Source organism: Cygnus olor, chromosome 23 (assembly GCF_009769625.2).
Source record: "Cygnus olor isolate bCygOlo1 chromosome 23, bCygOlo1.pri.v2, whole genome shotgun sequence".
Lineage (NCBI taxonomy): Eukaryota > Metazoa > Chordata > Aves > Anseriformes > Anatidae > Cygnus > Cygnus olor.
In genome coordinates this window covers 3,374,245-3,391,748 of record NC_049191.1, presented here as the reverse complement: position 1 = coordinate 3,391,748, position 17,504 = coordinate 3,374,245, and the positions used below count along the sequence as shown (strand labels likewise).

General features: G+C 49.3%; 1 protein-coding gene across 12 annotated transcripts in view; it reads left to right on the top strand.

Moving 5' to 3' along the window:
- FHL3 (four and a half LIM domains 3) overlaps window positions 1-17,504 on the top strand; it is a 28,395-nt gene that overhangs the window by 4,582 nt on the left and 6,309 nt on the right. The window contains exon 1 of one of the 12 annotated variants that reach the window (XM_040534867.1): window positions 1,821-1,882. The exons of 6 other annotated variants lie outside the window; for them this stretch is intronic. Coding sequence is in view for 2 of the 6 variants with exons in the window: in XM_040534866.1 (XP_040390800.1) it covers window positions 8,544-8,550 (7 nt within the window). In the remaining 4 variants the exon portion in view is untranslated. Of the gene's footprint in view, window positions 1-1,820; window positions 1,883-3,389; window positions 3,405-8,533; window positions 8,551-11,576; window positions 11,594-17,504 lie in introns of those variants that run through there. 5 more of the 12 variants (XM_040534873.1, XM_040534862.1, XM_040534866.1 and 2 more) reach the window with 5 other exon arrangements.

The window sequence follows — 17,504 nt, the reverse complement described above, 5'->3', positions numbered from 1 at the left end:
GACCCTGCCAGTGCTAAACACCAATAGGAGTCAAGTCATTGTCCCCAGTGGCAGATTAAACTGCTTGGCCATTGTTGAGAGTCCAAGATTTTCCTCTCTCACCCTGGTTAAATGACTGCTTGGATGTGCAGCCAAAGTAAACATGAGCTAATAAAAAATGTAGAGATAACAGATACAGACTAGCTGTTATGGACTAAACAGTCGTGTTGTAGCACAAAGGCATGTGCGTTTTTCTTGCTTGTTTTCTCCTTTAGTTTTTGAAGTTCAATTACCTGAAAATGAGGTGGTGCAGATCATGTACAACCTCCTGTATAGAAGAACTGTGCGTATGCTTTAAAGAAGAAAATGGTCTCCCAGGCTGCCGAGGGTCCGTGGGGCAGTCCGTGCAGCTTTAGAGCCCTTTCTTGTATTCCCCCACAATACATTTCTTTGTTGACAACAAGTCCATTTTCAATTGACTTTTTACTTGTTCATTTACTCGGTGCACAGCCTGTGGAGGCCATTGCTGTGAGGTAACATTGAGATTAGTTGTCTGCGGGGGGGCTGCAAAGACATGAGATACCTGCACGGCTATCACAAGTGCCTGAACTTGTGATAAAGAATGAGTTTTGGAGAGGATCAAAAAAACTTTGTGTGAAACAGCCATGTAGTGATAGGGGTTGGATTCTCCCCTGTTGAATTCCTGTGATTCCTGTTGAATGCTCTGTTATGTTACCAAAGGTGGTGTGCTGAAGTCAACAGCTGGACGGGTAGACTAATTGTTTGGACATGCATCTGTTTTAAGTGCTTGGATGCTGCTAGCATATGTAATCGCTTTGTGTCTGAAGCTCTGAAGCTGACTGAATCACCCAAGTCCTTTTTCCATGGCTTTCTTTGCCTTCCTCTTTCTGCGGCCTGGGTTGGCACGCCTTCTGCTCTGGTGGGCCCCGCGCTCTGGCCTTCAGCCTCTTCTGCAGTGGTGATCAAAAGGTTCTAGAGAGACTGAGGGCTGCGAGAGTGATATGACATTAAAGGATTACAGGCTGCTGGGCAATAATTACCATAAACGATGCAGACAAGTCCAGAGCTAGGAGCAGCTTCTCCTCTTTCATCCCAAGCCAGTCGTGGCTCATGCTGACAGCACACCTGGAAATGAGGTAATTGAATCCTCTGCCCACATTGTTCAGATTAGCTGGGGCTTGGGCACAGGCATAGTGTGTGTTTGCTGTGCTCCTGGGCAACCTTTGTTCTCCTGCAGCAAGGAAGTCTTACTGCTGAAATGAGGCAAGACAGGGTGCTTCTCTTCCTCTCCTGGGAAAAGCACTCCTAAGCCACCTGTGGTGTGACTTTCCTGAGAAATACCCTTTCCAGATGTGGAGATCTTGCCGCCATTGAAGTCTGAGGCGGAAATACTTCCAGTGCTGCCTGAACATGTTATTTAGGTCAATTGGAAGGAAGAAGGCATCGTGAATCAGAAAAGGGGTTGGAAAAGGAGGGAGGTCATTAGGTAGTGCCTTGACTTCCCCTGCCAATGCAGGATTTTTCTCTGCTGGTGTTAGAGATCACATTTGTTGTCTTCTGTGCTCTCTGTATGCTCCTGTAACTGTGAGTAACTGGACTGGAAATAGAAGACCTCAAACAAAAGCCTTGCTTTTATCTCTCTGCATCAGTGTATCTCTTTCCTGATGTATTAACTAATCTCTCTCTGAAATGGAGAGATAAAGCAAGGTTTCCTTATTCCTCTGGAAAACAAGCTACATCAGAATAATTGCTCTGACTACGTCCATTTTGGGTGAATGAGTCTTCAGAAGATGCTTTTGTGGAGGCACAGTCATCGCATTTTTGTGGCGACAGCTCACTGGTGGCGAGCTGGCAGAAGCAGCTCGGGTGACTTTACCCCCAGGTAAGTGGCACCGAGGGGCACAGGGAGTAAAGCAAAGCCAACAGCGTGAGTGTGTTGGGTTGGCTGTTGGGCTGAAAGGTTGTCAGTGATGGTGGGAAACCTAAAAACGTCCTGCACGGGCAGGGTTTCGCTGAGTGCTTTGTTTCCCTTCCCAGAGGAAGCAGCCTGAATTTACCCATTGCTCTGTAGAGACCTGTAGGCTAAAACAAATTATTCTTACACAGTAGAAAACACTGGGACCAGCTTAACTGATGAAGCAATTTGCCAGCATTTAGCCTCAAGGTCCCTAGTCCCTAAGGGCTTTCCAGCGTAATGACTTGAGCCGGTTTCCCAGAAAGATTCTCTTGAATATGTGCTGTTGGCAATACTCGGGCTTATTACTGGCCTTTTTATTTTTCCAAGAGCCAGCTCTTGTTAGCTTCGTTCTCACAGTATTGTTTTTTTTCTAGAAGAAGCTTTTGCTGGCTCTTCCAAACTATCACATGGGAATTGCTTACTAGCTTAGATTTATTTTTTTTTGTTTTGACCCAAAGCTGCGCTTCACTCCCCTCTGTAACACTGCCAACATCATTTCCAGTCTCTTTTAAGCATATGTTTTGCAATAATATCTAAACTCTTGGCTCCAAATAACCGCCTTACAGAGAGATTCGTATCTTTTAACAAAGGAATTGAGAAGCTAATAGTGAGAACAAAAGCAATATCTTGAGAGCCTTTAAGCCTATCCTGACCTTTCCCAAAGGCCTTCAGCCCAGGCTTCTGCATCTAGCTAGCAGATGGCAGAAATCGGGGTGGCCTTTGGTCAGTTTGCGAAGTCCTCTGCCCCGTGCCTGCGTCTGCTGGAGATGTGCGCTGCACGTTGTTGCCATCTGGGTTTGAGTTGCTATTCTTACGATCTCCAGGGAGCCTTCTCCAGCAGAGCTCATCTCTGATGGAAGTCCTCTTTGGCTGACCTTGCGCTGGGGCTCGTATTAGCAGTGTGGATTTTTGAGATGTGACATCAGCATTCTTTGCAGGAAGAAAGCTGGCTTGGGAGATGTTTTGTCATGGCTGGGAAAGGATGGTGTGCTGCTTGCCAGCTGGGCTCTCCAGGTATCCAGCTGGGTACCTGGCATTAAACTAGATAGCGAGGAGATCAACGTTAACGTTTTCAAAACTACAGGAGAAACAGCTACAGGAATGCAAAGTCCTTCACAAAACCAACTGAAGAACTGCCTTTTTGCAGTTGGCTAGATGATCCTTGAAGGTCCCTTCCAACTGAACTGTTGTATTCTTTGCTTTAGATGGTGGGAAAACTTGGACATCTAGGGGGGAAGGAAGTTCTGCAGAGCCAGTCAGGAAAGTAGCAGCAGAGCTGGAAGCATACACCATATCTTCTGGCATTAGAAAGCTCCTCCTTGGTTTGTGTCAATGCGTGGCTGGGAGGCTGTCTCTGATCTGCAGAAATAAGGATTAATGGTTAGAAATTTGGCATCTTTGGGAGTGAAATTTCTCAAGTTAGCACGTTGCTCAAGTTGGGTTGCAGGTGAGTTGAGAGAAAAGTTGCAGTTGCTCCATGTGTTTTTATATTTGTTGGTTGTTTTTACCCCATTGATTCTTGTTTTGTATTGCAGTAATAGCACAGGTCTGGAGGTTGCAAATTTCAGTTAAATTTGTGCAAAATGGCTTTGGGGCAGTTTCTGCTCGGGAATCTTTATTGTTGTCCTCATAAATGTAAAACCTGATGTACCAGACTAAAATAATGCAATTGGAATGGATTCTCTGTGTTTCCTAATCCCTCTGAACTGTGATTCTTAAAACCTGTATGCATTCTGTCACACAGGCAGAATGAGGGCTCCGAGAGGTGTGAATAACAGCCCTTGGCAGTGCTGTTTACCAGAGTTGAAGCTCAGTTGGGTCCTGGATGTTCTGACCTACCCAAGTCACAGGTCATCCATTCGCACCAGTTGCTGTCGTGTCTGGCAGAATATCTGGCATTGCTTTTTAAAGACTTTGTTATGCAGGGACCAAAAACGGATCAGAAGATTCACGTACTCCATGAAGATCCTTTCCTGATGTTGCGTGCTGTGTAGCCACTTTTCCTCCAAGCTCTTTCCAGCTGGCCTCATCTCCGTGCTGTTCCGAGGGTTTTACCTTTATTGCACGAGGGAGCCCGAGGCTGTGGTGTGCTTTTCGCTCATCCTTTGGCAGGGCGGGCGGTTGGGATGTGCTGGACCTGGAGCTGAGTCTCAGAGTGGCAAGGGAGATGACTAACAAGTGGCAAATTAAAGAGAGGGGAGAGCTGGGGGGGTCCTGGCAGGAGGCAGTGTCTTTATCTGCATCTACATAAATGGCCCGATTTTCAGAGGAGCTGAGAGCTGACTTTCAAACAAAAGGTGCTTGGTGTTCCTGCAGCGGAGATGCCAAGATACACGCAGGCTGCCAAATACCAAAACAAGACAACAACAAACCCCAAATCCCTCCTGACCTCTGTTCCAAGGCTGTAACTGCTCTGGCTTGGACAAGCAGCCGCTCAGGTGTGGATGGGCCCTTGGGCTGCGCTGTCCCGCAGGGAGGCTGCATCCCACACCGCGTGCTCAGAGGCCTGCGTTCGCTTCTAAATCCCAGCGCTCTGTGCTTTTGACACTTTGTGATGGATTGCTGAGCACTGAAACACCAGCAGCCGTTTGTCTTTGGCTCCCTCCTGCCTCTTTCAGCCCATCCTCAGTGAAAAGCCTCGCTCTTTCCTCAGCCTCTTGAACTCGCCAGCTGTGCGCTGGTTGGAGCTCGCTTGAGGCTCCTTTTGATACCAAATCCCAGCAGAATTCGTGGGACGGTCCCGAGGAGGCTGCTCTCCACGTCTGTCCTGCTGCAGCTTTGTCCCTTTGTCCTGGTGTGAGGGACGCCGGCTGGGCCGGCCAGCCCTCGCTCGGCCGGGCTCTGAAGCAATCTTAGCGGAGTTAGACCTGGCAGATGGAGGCCTCTTACCTCACTCCACAAAAATGCTTTGTTATTGAGAAAATGGAAACTGTCTGAGGTTTGGGAGCTGAATAGAGTCATTGGTGTCTGTTTTAACCGCAGTTTGGTGGTGGTTGCTGAAAGTTCCCCTCGCTGAGCAGTACCCTTTCCTACACCCATAATCTTCAAGTCATCGGAGAGCTGCAATGATTTAACTCATTAGCTGAGCAAATGCCGAATACTGTTGCATACTCTGCGGAAACTTTGCTAAAACCTCAGCATCTTCCAGCAAAAGAAACTTGGCTGGCCAATATATAACCCTTTGCAAACTGTTGCCCAGAAAAGTGATCCCTGTGTGTACTAAGCCGAATTCATCTCTCTCTTAAGATCTCAGCAACTTGATTTATTATTTTTTTTAAAAAGTATTAAGATTATGCGGGAGCTTTTGGGGGAGAAAAGGCATGCATGAAGGCTTGTGTTCTGTAATCCCATAACACAGGTATCTGAATCCCAGTTCTGAAGAGAAGTTTCCTTTCATCAGTGATTTTTAAAAGTAGATTTCGGCACTGGGAACTTGGGAGCCTAGGAGAAAAAAAAAATAAAAGTAGGGATTAAACTATTTGCAAGCTGGTTTTCATATTGCTCTGAGACTTGGGTTAGTCAATACAGAATAGCATTAACCTAAATTCAAGACTTGTTTTAGTTGGTTAACAGATATTTGTATGCATTTGTGAAGCTGGTATCGAATACCTCCTGCTGAGAAGATTGCTTAAGCATTATTCACCAAGCACCCTAAGAGAACTGAAAGAAGCAGTGTTAGAGTTTTGGAAATAAAATGAGCACTTTATTTATGTGTTTTTAAGCTAATGAATCTTAGCAGGCCAAACGAATGTCTTCCAGCTGCTACAGATGTTTTTTACATGACTAAATATTTTGGTGCATAAAAAAACCTAGAATACTGGAACCACAAGATATTAAATATTTAATTATTACCCCAGAATGTAAATATGGTCTTGATATTTTGAATTTGCTTACCTAAATTTCAAGTGCTTACTTAGAAACTCCTCAATTAATATGGTTCTTATCTTGTTATCTGGGAAGAAGAGTGACTACTCAGCATCTCTCCCAATTTCTTTAAATATCAGAGTGGGTTTTAGTTACAGTAATTTGCTTAACTGGAGAAATCATCCCAGCTGTTTCAGGCAGAACCCAGGATCAGTATTTTAGCTGTAATGACCTGTTTCCGTTCTAGATCCCTGCTTTCTGTGGGTTTACAGTGTGACCGTAAAAATCCTTTCCAGACTGAGCTCTGGCTCCAGAAGTCTTTGGGAGAATTTTTAACATAAAATGCAAATTGTAGAAACAATTAGAAGTTGATTTTTCAAACCGTATTTTACCAGATAGTAGCCCACTCTGGACATGTGTTATTCCTGTAACTCTAAGGCAGCCTTATTTCTCGAATGATCCAAGCCCACAGGATTTCCCTCATGTGAGTATATTAGAGGTTAGGTAATTTCTGTTGCTGTTCAGATGGTGGCTGCAAATCATGCCATTTTCCACGAAAATGGTGTACGTACTAGCTCAGTACTGCTGGGGAGAAATGTCGGTTTTGTTTTAGCTCTTCTAATGAAACAAAAGAAATTGTATAATAATACAAATGTCTATCTAGAAGGCATAACCAGCATGGCTGACGGCAAAAAAAATCCTCTTTGAGGTCTGCAGCTGATGGCAGTATTCCTAGACAGTGCATATGATGCGAGGATGGTAAAAAATCAAGCAGCAGCAGATCCTGAACTGTCTCTGTGACCAAGCACGCTTGTCAGGGTCATGATCCCAAGTACTAGCTTAAACTTCTGGCTTTTGCCAGGCTTTTGAATTCCTTGGAATTCCACCGCCCTCATTTAAGGCAGAAATGGCTTTTTCTGTTCTTAGGAATTAACAGTTTGAACTGAGGTGTAGCTCTGGGTGCTCCACTGCTCCAGTGCTGCCCTTCAGCTTTTCACCTTGAAAGCCCAAAGTTTCAACACCAGGAGCAACTAGCAAAGGCACGGTGTTGCTTGGGCGAAAGATCTAGGGTGCAGATTAACTGTACATTGCAACTGCACAGTACTGGGTCTGTCCGCCTCTTCCTTTCTTTCTCCCCAGCTTCTCACAAAGGGTTCCGTTTGCGAGATCTGTTTGGACATAGGTCTGTAGCATGCGTGAGTGGGCGTCAGAGTTTCCAGGCTGCTGCATCTCAGAAGGAGAAAGAAGCTTTCTGGCTTCAGTGCTGGCCAGGGACACGGATCTTGGTTCCATTTTTAGCTCTGCCAGGTTTGCCCTATGCCAAAATCCTCCGAGGTGCAAATCCCAGGAGGGAGATGAAATAACTCCCTGCCCTGCAGGTGTTGTAAGGGTAAGTAGTGTTTCTGCTGGTGGCAGCTGTTAGGGAATCGATGAAGCAAAAATCCTGTGAGATGTACGGGATGTCAGGTCTGTGGAAACTGAACACTCTTACGTTTATGGTCTTGCACTGGATCATCATATATATTTGTGTTGTTTGCAATAGGGAGTCAAGGAGCTAAAGTACTTTCTAAAGAAAGAAAGCTAATCTTCAGTTTGTGTGCTGGGTGAGTATTATTTATTACCTGCCTCTTTTCCGAGCACCTAGAAATTTTCAGAGAGAAATGGCAGCAATTAAATTTTAAGGCATTTCAGTGGCTACCTTTAACTGAGTAAACACTTTTCTACCAAGAAAATTGCTGTGATGGCTAAATCAGAGGGATCTGGAATATGTGGGGTAATAGAGGTACTTACTAAAGAGTCATTAGTAGCAGAAAGTACACAGTGTTGCATCTAACTCAGCCAAGGGAACTTTTATTTCTAGTGTTTCTCAACCCCGTGCAAACATCATGTAACTCACGGGAAGATTAATTCTGGCCCATTGGGCTTGTATAGAAGTCTTGGATGTGTTGCTTTTGGAGAGCCTGAAGAGCTGTATGTGGAAAATCACAAACGCACTTCAGGTTGGGGAAGGTGTCAGGCCGTAAGCACAGAGTGCATCATGCTTCATGCTCCGAAACAATGACTCAACCAAGGAATGATGAAATGTGTGTTTTCAGATCCTTGCTAGCTTTAATTTTAGAAGAAGAGGCAGAGCAGAACTCTGAGTAAGAATGGGAAAGGGCAGTTTAGAGGTTTTGAATAGTTGTGCCTCAGACTGGGCTGTTGGAATAGCACTGACCCTTTCCAGTGAAAGTTCGGCTGCTCACTTCGTTAGCACCTGGCTTGGGAAGTCAGGCTAATAATGGTGTTTGTTAGCATTTGACTTTCTGTTAGGAGTGTTGCTTGGTTGTTCTCTTCTATCGTCAGGTCATTGAGAAATAAAGAGAGTTTGGAAGTGAATTTTATTTAACAAACTGGAATCAGGAATTCCTGTGCCTCTCGTGAAAAGTTGGAGTAACTCAAATCGTGAGAGTCCAATTTCCAGTCACAGGCAATGAAATTTGAACCTGTGTAGGAAATGCAATCCCTGTGCTGATGTCACCCTCTGGTTTATGATGTGACTGCTTTTGTTTCTGGGCAAGCACTCGAGCGTTTTGCTGGCGAAGTGATGATTTACTAGCGAGAGCCCCTCGCTCGCCGCACCTGCTCTGACTGTCTGCGGTGGGAGTCAGCCGGAGAGCCGCCCTCGCGCTGCTGCTGCTCCGCCTGGGCTGGGATTTGGGCTGATCCATCGCAGGCAGCAATGCAAGGTAACAGAACCGCTCTGAGGCTTCGCTTCCATGGGTTTGCCGGTTTGGGGCAAATAGTCGGTAAATCAGGTTGGGTCTGGTGGGTTAGGGGAGCAGAGGAGGGGTATTCGGGTGTTGGTGTTTCCTCGTTGCAGGGAAGTCTGTGATCCTCAAACCGCAGGAACGTGCAAACAGGTTTGGAAACTCCTTAAATCTAGGCAGAGATTTGCTGTTGCTTCCTTCAGTGAATGAGTGTGGGGCATCGCCTCTGCAGCTAAGAAATGGGGCGTTGCTTCGTGTCTTCTGCTTCAGGGGCTAAAACAACTCTTCTTGGTCTTTACGTGAAAGCCTTGGTGAGAGGGGCTTCTGAGAGTTACGCTTCTGACCTTTCTGTTCCGTTGTTACCCATGGCAAATCTGTTCCACAAAGTTCTCCTCGTACATCCCAGACTTAAATCGGAGGACGAGGTTCTGTGAATGAGCCACGGGCCTGGAGCAGGGGCTTTCTGCTGTTGTTACTTATTGTTCATGGGTGCTTTTGTGTGTGAAGGAGCACTCTTCATCTGTTCCTGAGTTTTCAGACGGTCAGCACATGTGCTTCGCCCTGCCGCCCGCCAGCAGCAGCGCTGGGGGTTGTGCAGGCTGAAGCGCTGCAGAGCGGTGGGCACAAGTTCTGAGGTGGGCTCATCAAAATATTGGAAACTCAGTGTTTAGCTGCGTGACACAAAGGCACTCACACCTGATTTTGTGAGCATTTGTGCCCACGTAGTCTTTTGGACGTGGCAAGTTTCCCTTTCATAGGTACCCCCAAAGACTCTGTACCTCCAACTGTTGCAGCACGGCAGGGCAGCAACTGTAAAGCTTGTAGCTTTCTGCAAATTTCCTTTTAGTGCTTGCAGTGACACGTTCGGTAGAGATTTTATGTAAAATACATGATAATTACAAGCGATGGTTTCTGTAATTTAAGATGTGCAATGTTTGAGAGAAATTTGGAAAGGTGTCGGCGAGAATTTACCAAGGAGACTTGAGTGCGTGACCAGCTCTGTGTGGTAAACACAAGTGACACCCGAGGAGCAGATCACCTAGCAGAGAAATCGTTAGCCGCGGAAGGTAGAAACTTGGTTCACGTCTACATTGGCAAGATAGTGGCTCAACGAGATCTTCCTCTTCCTACGGCCCCTGCCTGACTCTTCTCTCGAGGGCTCAGCTGCTGTCCTTGGAGAGCGCTGCCTTTTTGCTGGACGGCTGCAGCTGGCTCACGCAGCATCTCCCAGGCGACAGGGGATCCTAGTTGTGTTTCGGGCCACGAGCAAGCAGTTCTCGGGACGGTAACCTGAGACAATTTGCCTTTGCCAGGATTCAGTCCTTCCCCAGATTTAGAAGCGCTCACATGCTGCGGGTTACAGGGCTGTAATTGCCTTTGCTTGCAAGGGACACCAGCAGCTGTAAAAAGGACTCCAGGCAGAGGCTGCCCTTATTTCTCATACAATATCCTGCAGAGGCAAAGAGGCCCACGGTTGGTGATGAGACAGCGGGAGGGCAGCTGCGTGGCACACGAGGGACACGGCAATGTCTCCCTGTCACCTTGCTGACTTCGGCTTCACTCTGTTGATTTTGCATGCAGGTGGAGAGCCCTGAAAGGGCAAAACTGCAGGGGTCACAGTGCAGGCTACCTCCCTCTATATATCTGGTTGTTAACTACAAATGCTGGGGTTTGGGAGACAAGGATTCAGCTGAAAAAGGGAATATTTTGACCAAATTAGGTGAAAAAATTCACATTGCCCTTTAAGTAATAGGCATGCATTAAATAAAAGGTGTCTGTTTTATGTGTCTTTTCCTGCTCCTGTATGTCAAAGTTACTTTGTTTATTAAAACAAGAGGAAAAAAAATGAAATTGAGCTGACCCTTAACCAACAAAAGAGCTGCCAGGCTCTCTGGAGAGGACAGTTAATAGGGGATTGGGCTCAGCACACACAGGTCTGCTTCTCAGCGTGTTTGCTCAAAACGTGCACCGTGACTGCACGTGTCCCGCGCAGTCTGTCCACAAGCCCCTGTGCATGCTTGCTTAGAAGCAAGCTCGAAGCAGCCCCGCGATTGCCTCTGTGTGCAAAACAGAGGTGTAATCTTGCAGGTACCTTTTATTCAGGGACTACGAAAGGCTTTGTAAACGCCGATTTGAATGATTTATCTGCTCAGAAATAAGAGTGGCTTCAGCCTCAATTTAAAAAAAACAAAACAGCTGTCTCTAAGGGAAGCAAAAGTTCAAACTGCAGCGTAAGGCTAGAATTGGAAGAACTTTAGGGGAACAAAGCAGAATTCTTTTATTTTGTAGTGATATCTGTGCTGAGATGCACTGACCCTCAAAGCAAGCAACTAGAGCAGTCTGATTCTTTTTTCTGCGTGGAGGCTGTGATGTCTGTTTGAATTGCAAGGTCCTTGTGTGCTGGGCAGATCTAAGACGAAGGTAAATTGGCTGCAGCGCGCACTTAGTCATTTCCTGCCAAGCTTTCATGTTTGAATTCTCGTGTACTGGCTATGACCTTTATTTCATGGGGCGAAAAGAGATTTTGAAATGTTATTGCCGGAGTCCTCAGCTCGTGCAGCTGGCTGAGCCGTCAGGCATTTATACGGCCGTGGACCAAGCGTGCTGGGGTTTATGGGCATAAATCAGTTCAGTCCAAAATTAAACTTTCATTGCTAGATAATAATCCTAACAACATGCCTTCTCTCTGGGACTCCCTTTTTGTTTCTGTCACAGCCAGGGTGTTACAGATCTCCCTGGGTTGCCGCATTTGGAAGATTTAGGACGTCCTGGGCTCCGAGCAGCACAGCTCTCTCTGGGGTTGTGGCGTGAGCGTGTTTTCCTGTTTGCTCTTTGTGGGCACATGATTGTTATATGTTTGCTTTGTGGAGGATGCTGCCTTCGTGCAGGGGGCCCTGTTCCTCGTGCAGGGCTGTAATCGCGGCGATGTGTGGTGGGATGAGGCTGCAGAGCACAGAACAAGAACAACATGCTGCAGCAGGGCGGTAACATGAGGCGCCGTGCACACAGCTTGCAATTTCGTGTGCATTTATATATACTCCCTTCATGACTTTCTTGGTGAACCCTCATCCAGTTACGATCCCTTCCCACCACCTTTTCTTGTCCATCACTTTCTAATGACAAGGGCAAAGAAGGTTCACAGATAAACTAATCCACCTCTAAGCAACAGGCACTTTCCAGATTAGCTCCTGCCTAGACCTGGTATGAAACCTGGGCCCTGGAGGCCAGCCACTGCCCGTTCATTTGTTTTGTATGGTCGATGACTATCTTTAGGGTTTGTTTGCTTTCTTGCATTGCTGTTTGTTGCCAGTAGAATGATGGCTATGAACGTATGGTGTCCTCAGTATATCTGAAAGGTTTATTCAGCCCTGCGCAATAAACGCATTCCTTATTCTCGCCCAGCTTTCTAACTGAAAAAGGAAAAACAAGGAAATTTGTGGATTTGCCACTGGCGGACTCTGCAGACGGGATTTGTCAGGCACCCCCTTGCTGATGGCGTTTTTGCTGGTGCTGTTGAGGCTGAGGCTCCCCGGGCGAACAGGAGTTGTGAATGCTCCCGTGCTGGGAGTTTTGTGCATGGTGGTGAAGCCCGACGCTGGCAGTGCTGCTGCTGAGCCGGTGCAGTGCGCGCCGGTTGTGCCACAAACGAGGAAAGCCCAAAGCTCAGTATGCACATTTTTGATATCAGTTACCGTAACATATCCTTCCCTTAAATGCAACGAGGGGAGAAGGGAGCGGGAGCGCTGAAATCAGCTGCACGCTTGCTCCTTGCTCCATTTGAAGAACTGCTGCAAGCTGCCGCTTCCCCGGGCTGTGAGTCCCCGCTCCTCTGATCGCACCGAAGCTCCCGCGCTCGGTCACGCTCCCTAAAACTTGGCGCCGGCACCTTTCTTCCAATTATGGTCACCCTGGCCATGTCTGCAGCTGCTGTCTTGCAGCCGGTCACCAGCTTCAGCAGCGGTGTTCGTTGCAAGCTGCTGCTGCCAGCAGCTCCTCCTGCTCGGTCGGTGTTGCGCAGGGCAGGGGAAGGTACCTGCGGCGGGGAGCTCGGGCCAGGCCGTCTCTCATCTCCCACACCTCGTGGGAGGCCTGCCAGAATCTCCTCTGGCACCTTCTGAAGCCACCAGCTGGTAAACGAGACTTGATTTGGCTGGGGAGAAGTTTCTGCTGTGTTCCTGTCGAACTCCTCTGCTCTTGGACTTCTTCCTGGAGTTAAGTGGCCAGCTTGAAGCGCGACGGGTCCGAGCTGCCCAAGTGGTTTCCACTCCTGATTTCCTGCTGTATGTGCAGAATTTGCTTACTTTGTATACGACTTTAAATCAAATTAACAGCCGATCTCTTAAACAAACGCTCAGCTTTCATGTCAGCAGAGTGACTTGGCGTGCTTGTTCTGAAGGCATCCCAACAGCTCTGCTGCTGGTAGCTGTGCCCTCAGCCCAAGCTGCCGTCTGAAGAGGCAGGATTTTGTTCAGGACGATTATCAGGGCCATTAGTTTGTTCTAATACAATTAGAAGTGTATTACTAAACATCTGTGAGGATTAATCAACCATTAATTACCATTAATTAATCCTTACAGGTATTTAGTAATACAGTTCTAGCTCTGAAATTGTTCTCTCCTTTCTTCCTGGGCAGAGTTTTTCATTTTCTGGTTCTGCAGCAGGGACTCTCGAGCCTCTTTCTTTAACCCTGGTAGAATTAACTTTCCCCGAAGAAAATAAGCCTGGAGGAAGGGCTGAACGGGGTGTTGCCTTTCTCCTCGTCAGCCCGCTCTGCTGTCCCTGCTCGGGTTTTGGAAGGTGGGTAGATGCAGTGAGGGTAGGCGCCCCCGGGAAGCCTGGTGTTTCTCACTGGGATGGATCTTCTCTTTCCCTGCCTCCAAACCCCAGGTCTTCACGCTCAGCCCTGTGGATGCTTCCCCTCGCGGCTGGGCTCAGTGGGCCTGCTCTGATAGGAACGAGCTGGGGAGGAGAGGGACAGAAGTAGCTCAAAAACAAGTGCAAAACAAGGTCCTGGCCCTGAGAAATTGCAGTTTGAATCTCAGATGGGCAATCCCGCCTGCTTTTCCACGGTGGGATGGAAAGTTGGAATCCCTTGCAAATGTGGCCTCATTAAAAAGGTTCTTTCTTTAAAGGACAAATGTCCCAGTGTGTACAAATACAAGCTCGGAGCTTTGTCCCATTACCTTGTATGGGGATGCTGCTTTGTGAGAGCCTGACTTGCTAGCAGCAGGTTTCCTTTCACATAGGAAAAGTTTTGTTTTGTGTGTCCTTATCTTTGGAGAAAGAACGAGGAATTTACTACCAGGGGATAAAGGTCTACGAACTTGTTCGTGTTTTGAAACCAGAGTTTTGGAGCTCCTTAGGACCCTGTGCTTCCCCACCAAGTCCTGTCCAGGGGCACAGCAGCTCGCTTCTGGGGGTACCGAGGTTTCTTGAAGACCCCGCCAGGTCTACTGGAAAGTCTGGAAGGACCTCACGGCCAAAACTATCCCCACACACAGGAGACTCGGCGTGCAGTCTCTCTAAAGTTTGTTGGCCTTCCTGGGAGATCTGGCCCATCATTTATGGTGTAATTCAGAAATTTAATTTAAACTTTAAGAAATCATTGCTGCTTTCCAGGTCTTCTGAGTGTATCTGGTCTGGCAGAACCCAGCAAATACTTAGATCAGGCAGCAGCGGTCGTTTTGCTCCCAGAATTTGCTTCTTGCTGGTGTTGCAAGAAAGTGTGAAAGCACAGGAGGGAGCCTGGCCTCCTGGAGACGGTGCCGAGCTCCTGCAAGCTGCGGAGATGCCTCTGCTGTAGCTGGCTGCGAGGTGACCTCCTGCGTCCCTTGTCCTCCGCCTCCGTGGAACGATGCTGATAAGGACCATAAAAATTGGCATGCACAGCGTGCCACGTCAGTAACGTATAAAATGACACAGATGCTTCCTTTCTGGTGTTGGCGGCAGGGACACCTCTTGTTGTGCTTACCAGCATCGGGCTTTCTCTCTCTGAGGTCTTCTCCTCACATTGCATGTGTAACCTCGCTCTTCAGCCTCCCCCCTTTTTGGGAGGCTGCGTTTAGGCAGGATCGGACCCCATACACCCTCCTGGCACCCTCCTGCTGCCTGCAGGCAGCGTGGCACAGCGGTGGTGGCCGTCCCCTGCAGCACGGGGTCGTTGCCACCGCTGAGCTGGGGCTGGGCGCGATGTCCCAGCCGCGGCTGCGCAGTGGGATCCTCTGGGCAGTGAGGGCTGCCGGTGCCTGAGAGTTTCTGGTAAGATCAGACCGTGTTGGGGACAGTTGAGCTTCTAGCTCTTATCTTGATCTACATCTTGATGTGTTGGGATGAGCCCGTGGGCTGTGGTTTGGCACTTTGAATGGAGGGCACCTCAGATCTTTTCTGAACGCTCAGAAACCTCAGTTTGCCGTCGTAAGGCTGTAGTAAAATCAGGCAACAATCGAAGCCGCCCTCGTGCCTTGCCAGCTGCCTTAACAGTTTCTGCTGCTGCTTCCTCTCGACGTCTCAGAAGCTGCCTGCCGTGCCGAGCGAAGGATTCTGCCGGCACTTTTCCACGTGCAGCACGGGGTGCAGCCGTTTCGATCGATCTGCAGCAGAGCCCAGAGCAGCCCACGACAGCCCAGGGCAGGCGATGGGTCCCCCCGTGCCGGGGGAAGCGACGGTGCTGCAGCTCTGTCGGGCACGGACACGCACCAGGGCACGGCCGTGTGCCGTACGCCCGGCTGCTCCCTTTCTCTCCTGCCTCCTTGCAGGCACGCTGCTCCTCGCCGCCGTGCCCTTGGGCTGCCCGTGGGGCTGGAAGGGAGCTCGGAGGTGCAGCCGCGGGCAGGAAATGACTCAGGGGTGCTCGGAGCAGGCGGGGAAGGCTTGATGCAACAGCACTGCCCGTGGGCAGGCTGGATCCGGCTGCCTTACCCTGACAAAACGCTCGGCACCGTCCTGGCAAGCTTCCCCCAACCTCTCACCTGAAAGGCGGGGATGTTGCTCCCGCCGTGCCAGGCTTGGAGCTCGTCGGGTTGGGAGCAGAGCGAGGGGGCAAAGGCGGAGGTTGTGGTGCGAGGAGGTGCAGGGAAGCCGGCCCCACGCGGCCCCATAAAGCTGCAGAAGCGGTGTCAGGACAGGGGAAGGTTTTCGGTTCGCAGCATAACACAGGGGCCAGCACTGCTCCCCTGAGCGAGCAGCTGGTTTCCCTTTTAGGGCCGGCGAGAGGCAGAAACAATTTCGCATGGATTCCAGGACCCGTAATGGTTCTGGAAAGCCAGCAGGAACAAAAAGCGTTCTTCCCCTCTTCTGACCTTGAAGCACGCCCAGGACCGTCTTTCAAAGCCTCCTCCCTGGACAGTTTCGTCCTTACATGGGGAGCCTGTCCCGCAGGGCCGCGTGTCTGTTTAGGTGTGAAGTGAGACTGCACAAGGGGGAGGCGAGGATAGGCAGGAACCTGACGCACAGAGTCAAAGGCAGGTCTGTTCCTGCGCCCTGGAAAGATTAAGTGTTTCCTTTGGAATAGCCTTGTGCTCTAGGATGGCTTCGTGGACGTGACCTGACAGCGACCGCGGGGCGCTCGCTTCGCCGACCGCAGGAGCCTTTGGGCTGAAGGAGCTCCTGGTAGTGGGAACTACCTCCGAAGGCTGCTTAAACTCTGAAGGGTTTACACGTAGCAGAAAGCCTGGCCCTGGCCCTATCCTTTGCATAACAGGACCCCGGTTCGTAGACTTTAATGTCACGGTCTCCTGGGGCTGTCGCTGAGCCTCTGCTGTGCCACCACGGGTGGGGACAGAGGCCCGGCGTTACGGGCACGCTGCTCTCTAATTAGAAAGTGGCCTCTGCTGCGTGTCCTTGGCGGATCGCTGACCTTTCTCATACGTGAAGTTATTCCGAGCTCTGTTCCAGACTGATCAGGTTTGCATCCCGGCGCACTCAAAATGTTGTTTGTGAGAGGAGCTCTTGTTGCCAAAGCTGTTTGTTCCTGGGCACAGGAGAGGAACCGAACTTCCTTCCCTCCATAAGCACAGCTATATCGGTCAGGAGGAACGGGCAGGCAGCTGGCAAGCATATATCTGTTGTTATTTTTGCCCTTAGACAGTGAGACAGCTGCGAGAACACCCCGTGTCCAGCTCCACCGTCCCCGTGTGTGACGGACCAGGTCCTGCAGGCACCGCGCTTGTCCTGCGACAGGCAAACAAAAGCTCCCTTTGCAGCTGGGGTCCCCTCGTTTTGGGCAACTCCTTGGCTAGCAGTGGCAGGCGTCACTTAGTCAGCGTAGCTGCCAGTGTTTGCAGGGTGGTGCGGGCTGCAGGGTATGAGCAAACGCTAATTAGCACGCATAGTGACTGCCTATATTTAGAAGTGCCTGCTAAATCTGAGCATCAATTAAAGTGTTTTGTTTTTTTTTTAAGCTACATTTTAAAAACTCCGCCTCTTTTCTTTATGAAAGGAGACAATTTCCAAGTTCCCCATTTGTAAGAATTGTGGGCTTTTTACGACTCCTTTGCTCTCTTTCTTTCCTCTCCCCTTCCCCTTCGCCTTGAACTTGGTCCCCAGCAGTGCCCTGTCCGCGGGGGTGAAGATGCAGTTTGCTTTGGCGTGGGGCAGGGGTTTGACACCCCTGCCCGGCGGTGCATGCGCGACCAGAACAAAGGGAGCAAACAGATTGCTTCCTCGCAGCTTATCTAACACAAATAACTCTGATCAAACTTCCTGGGGCTGGTCTTTATTCTCTGGAAAGGGCATCGCGGAGTCCGATCCCGTGTGCTCTCACGGCAGCCTCAGCCACGCGATGCTCAGCGCTGGCTCTGCTGACGGTCCCTGCACCCCCAGCCTGCTCAGACCCTGTGGCTGGGACAGCAGGGACCGACAGGGACAGACTGGTTTTGGGGAGAATCCGCTCAAAGCAGGGGCGAGCACAGCCCGAGAGGAGCTGGATGGCAGCA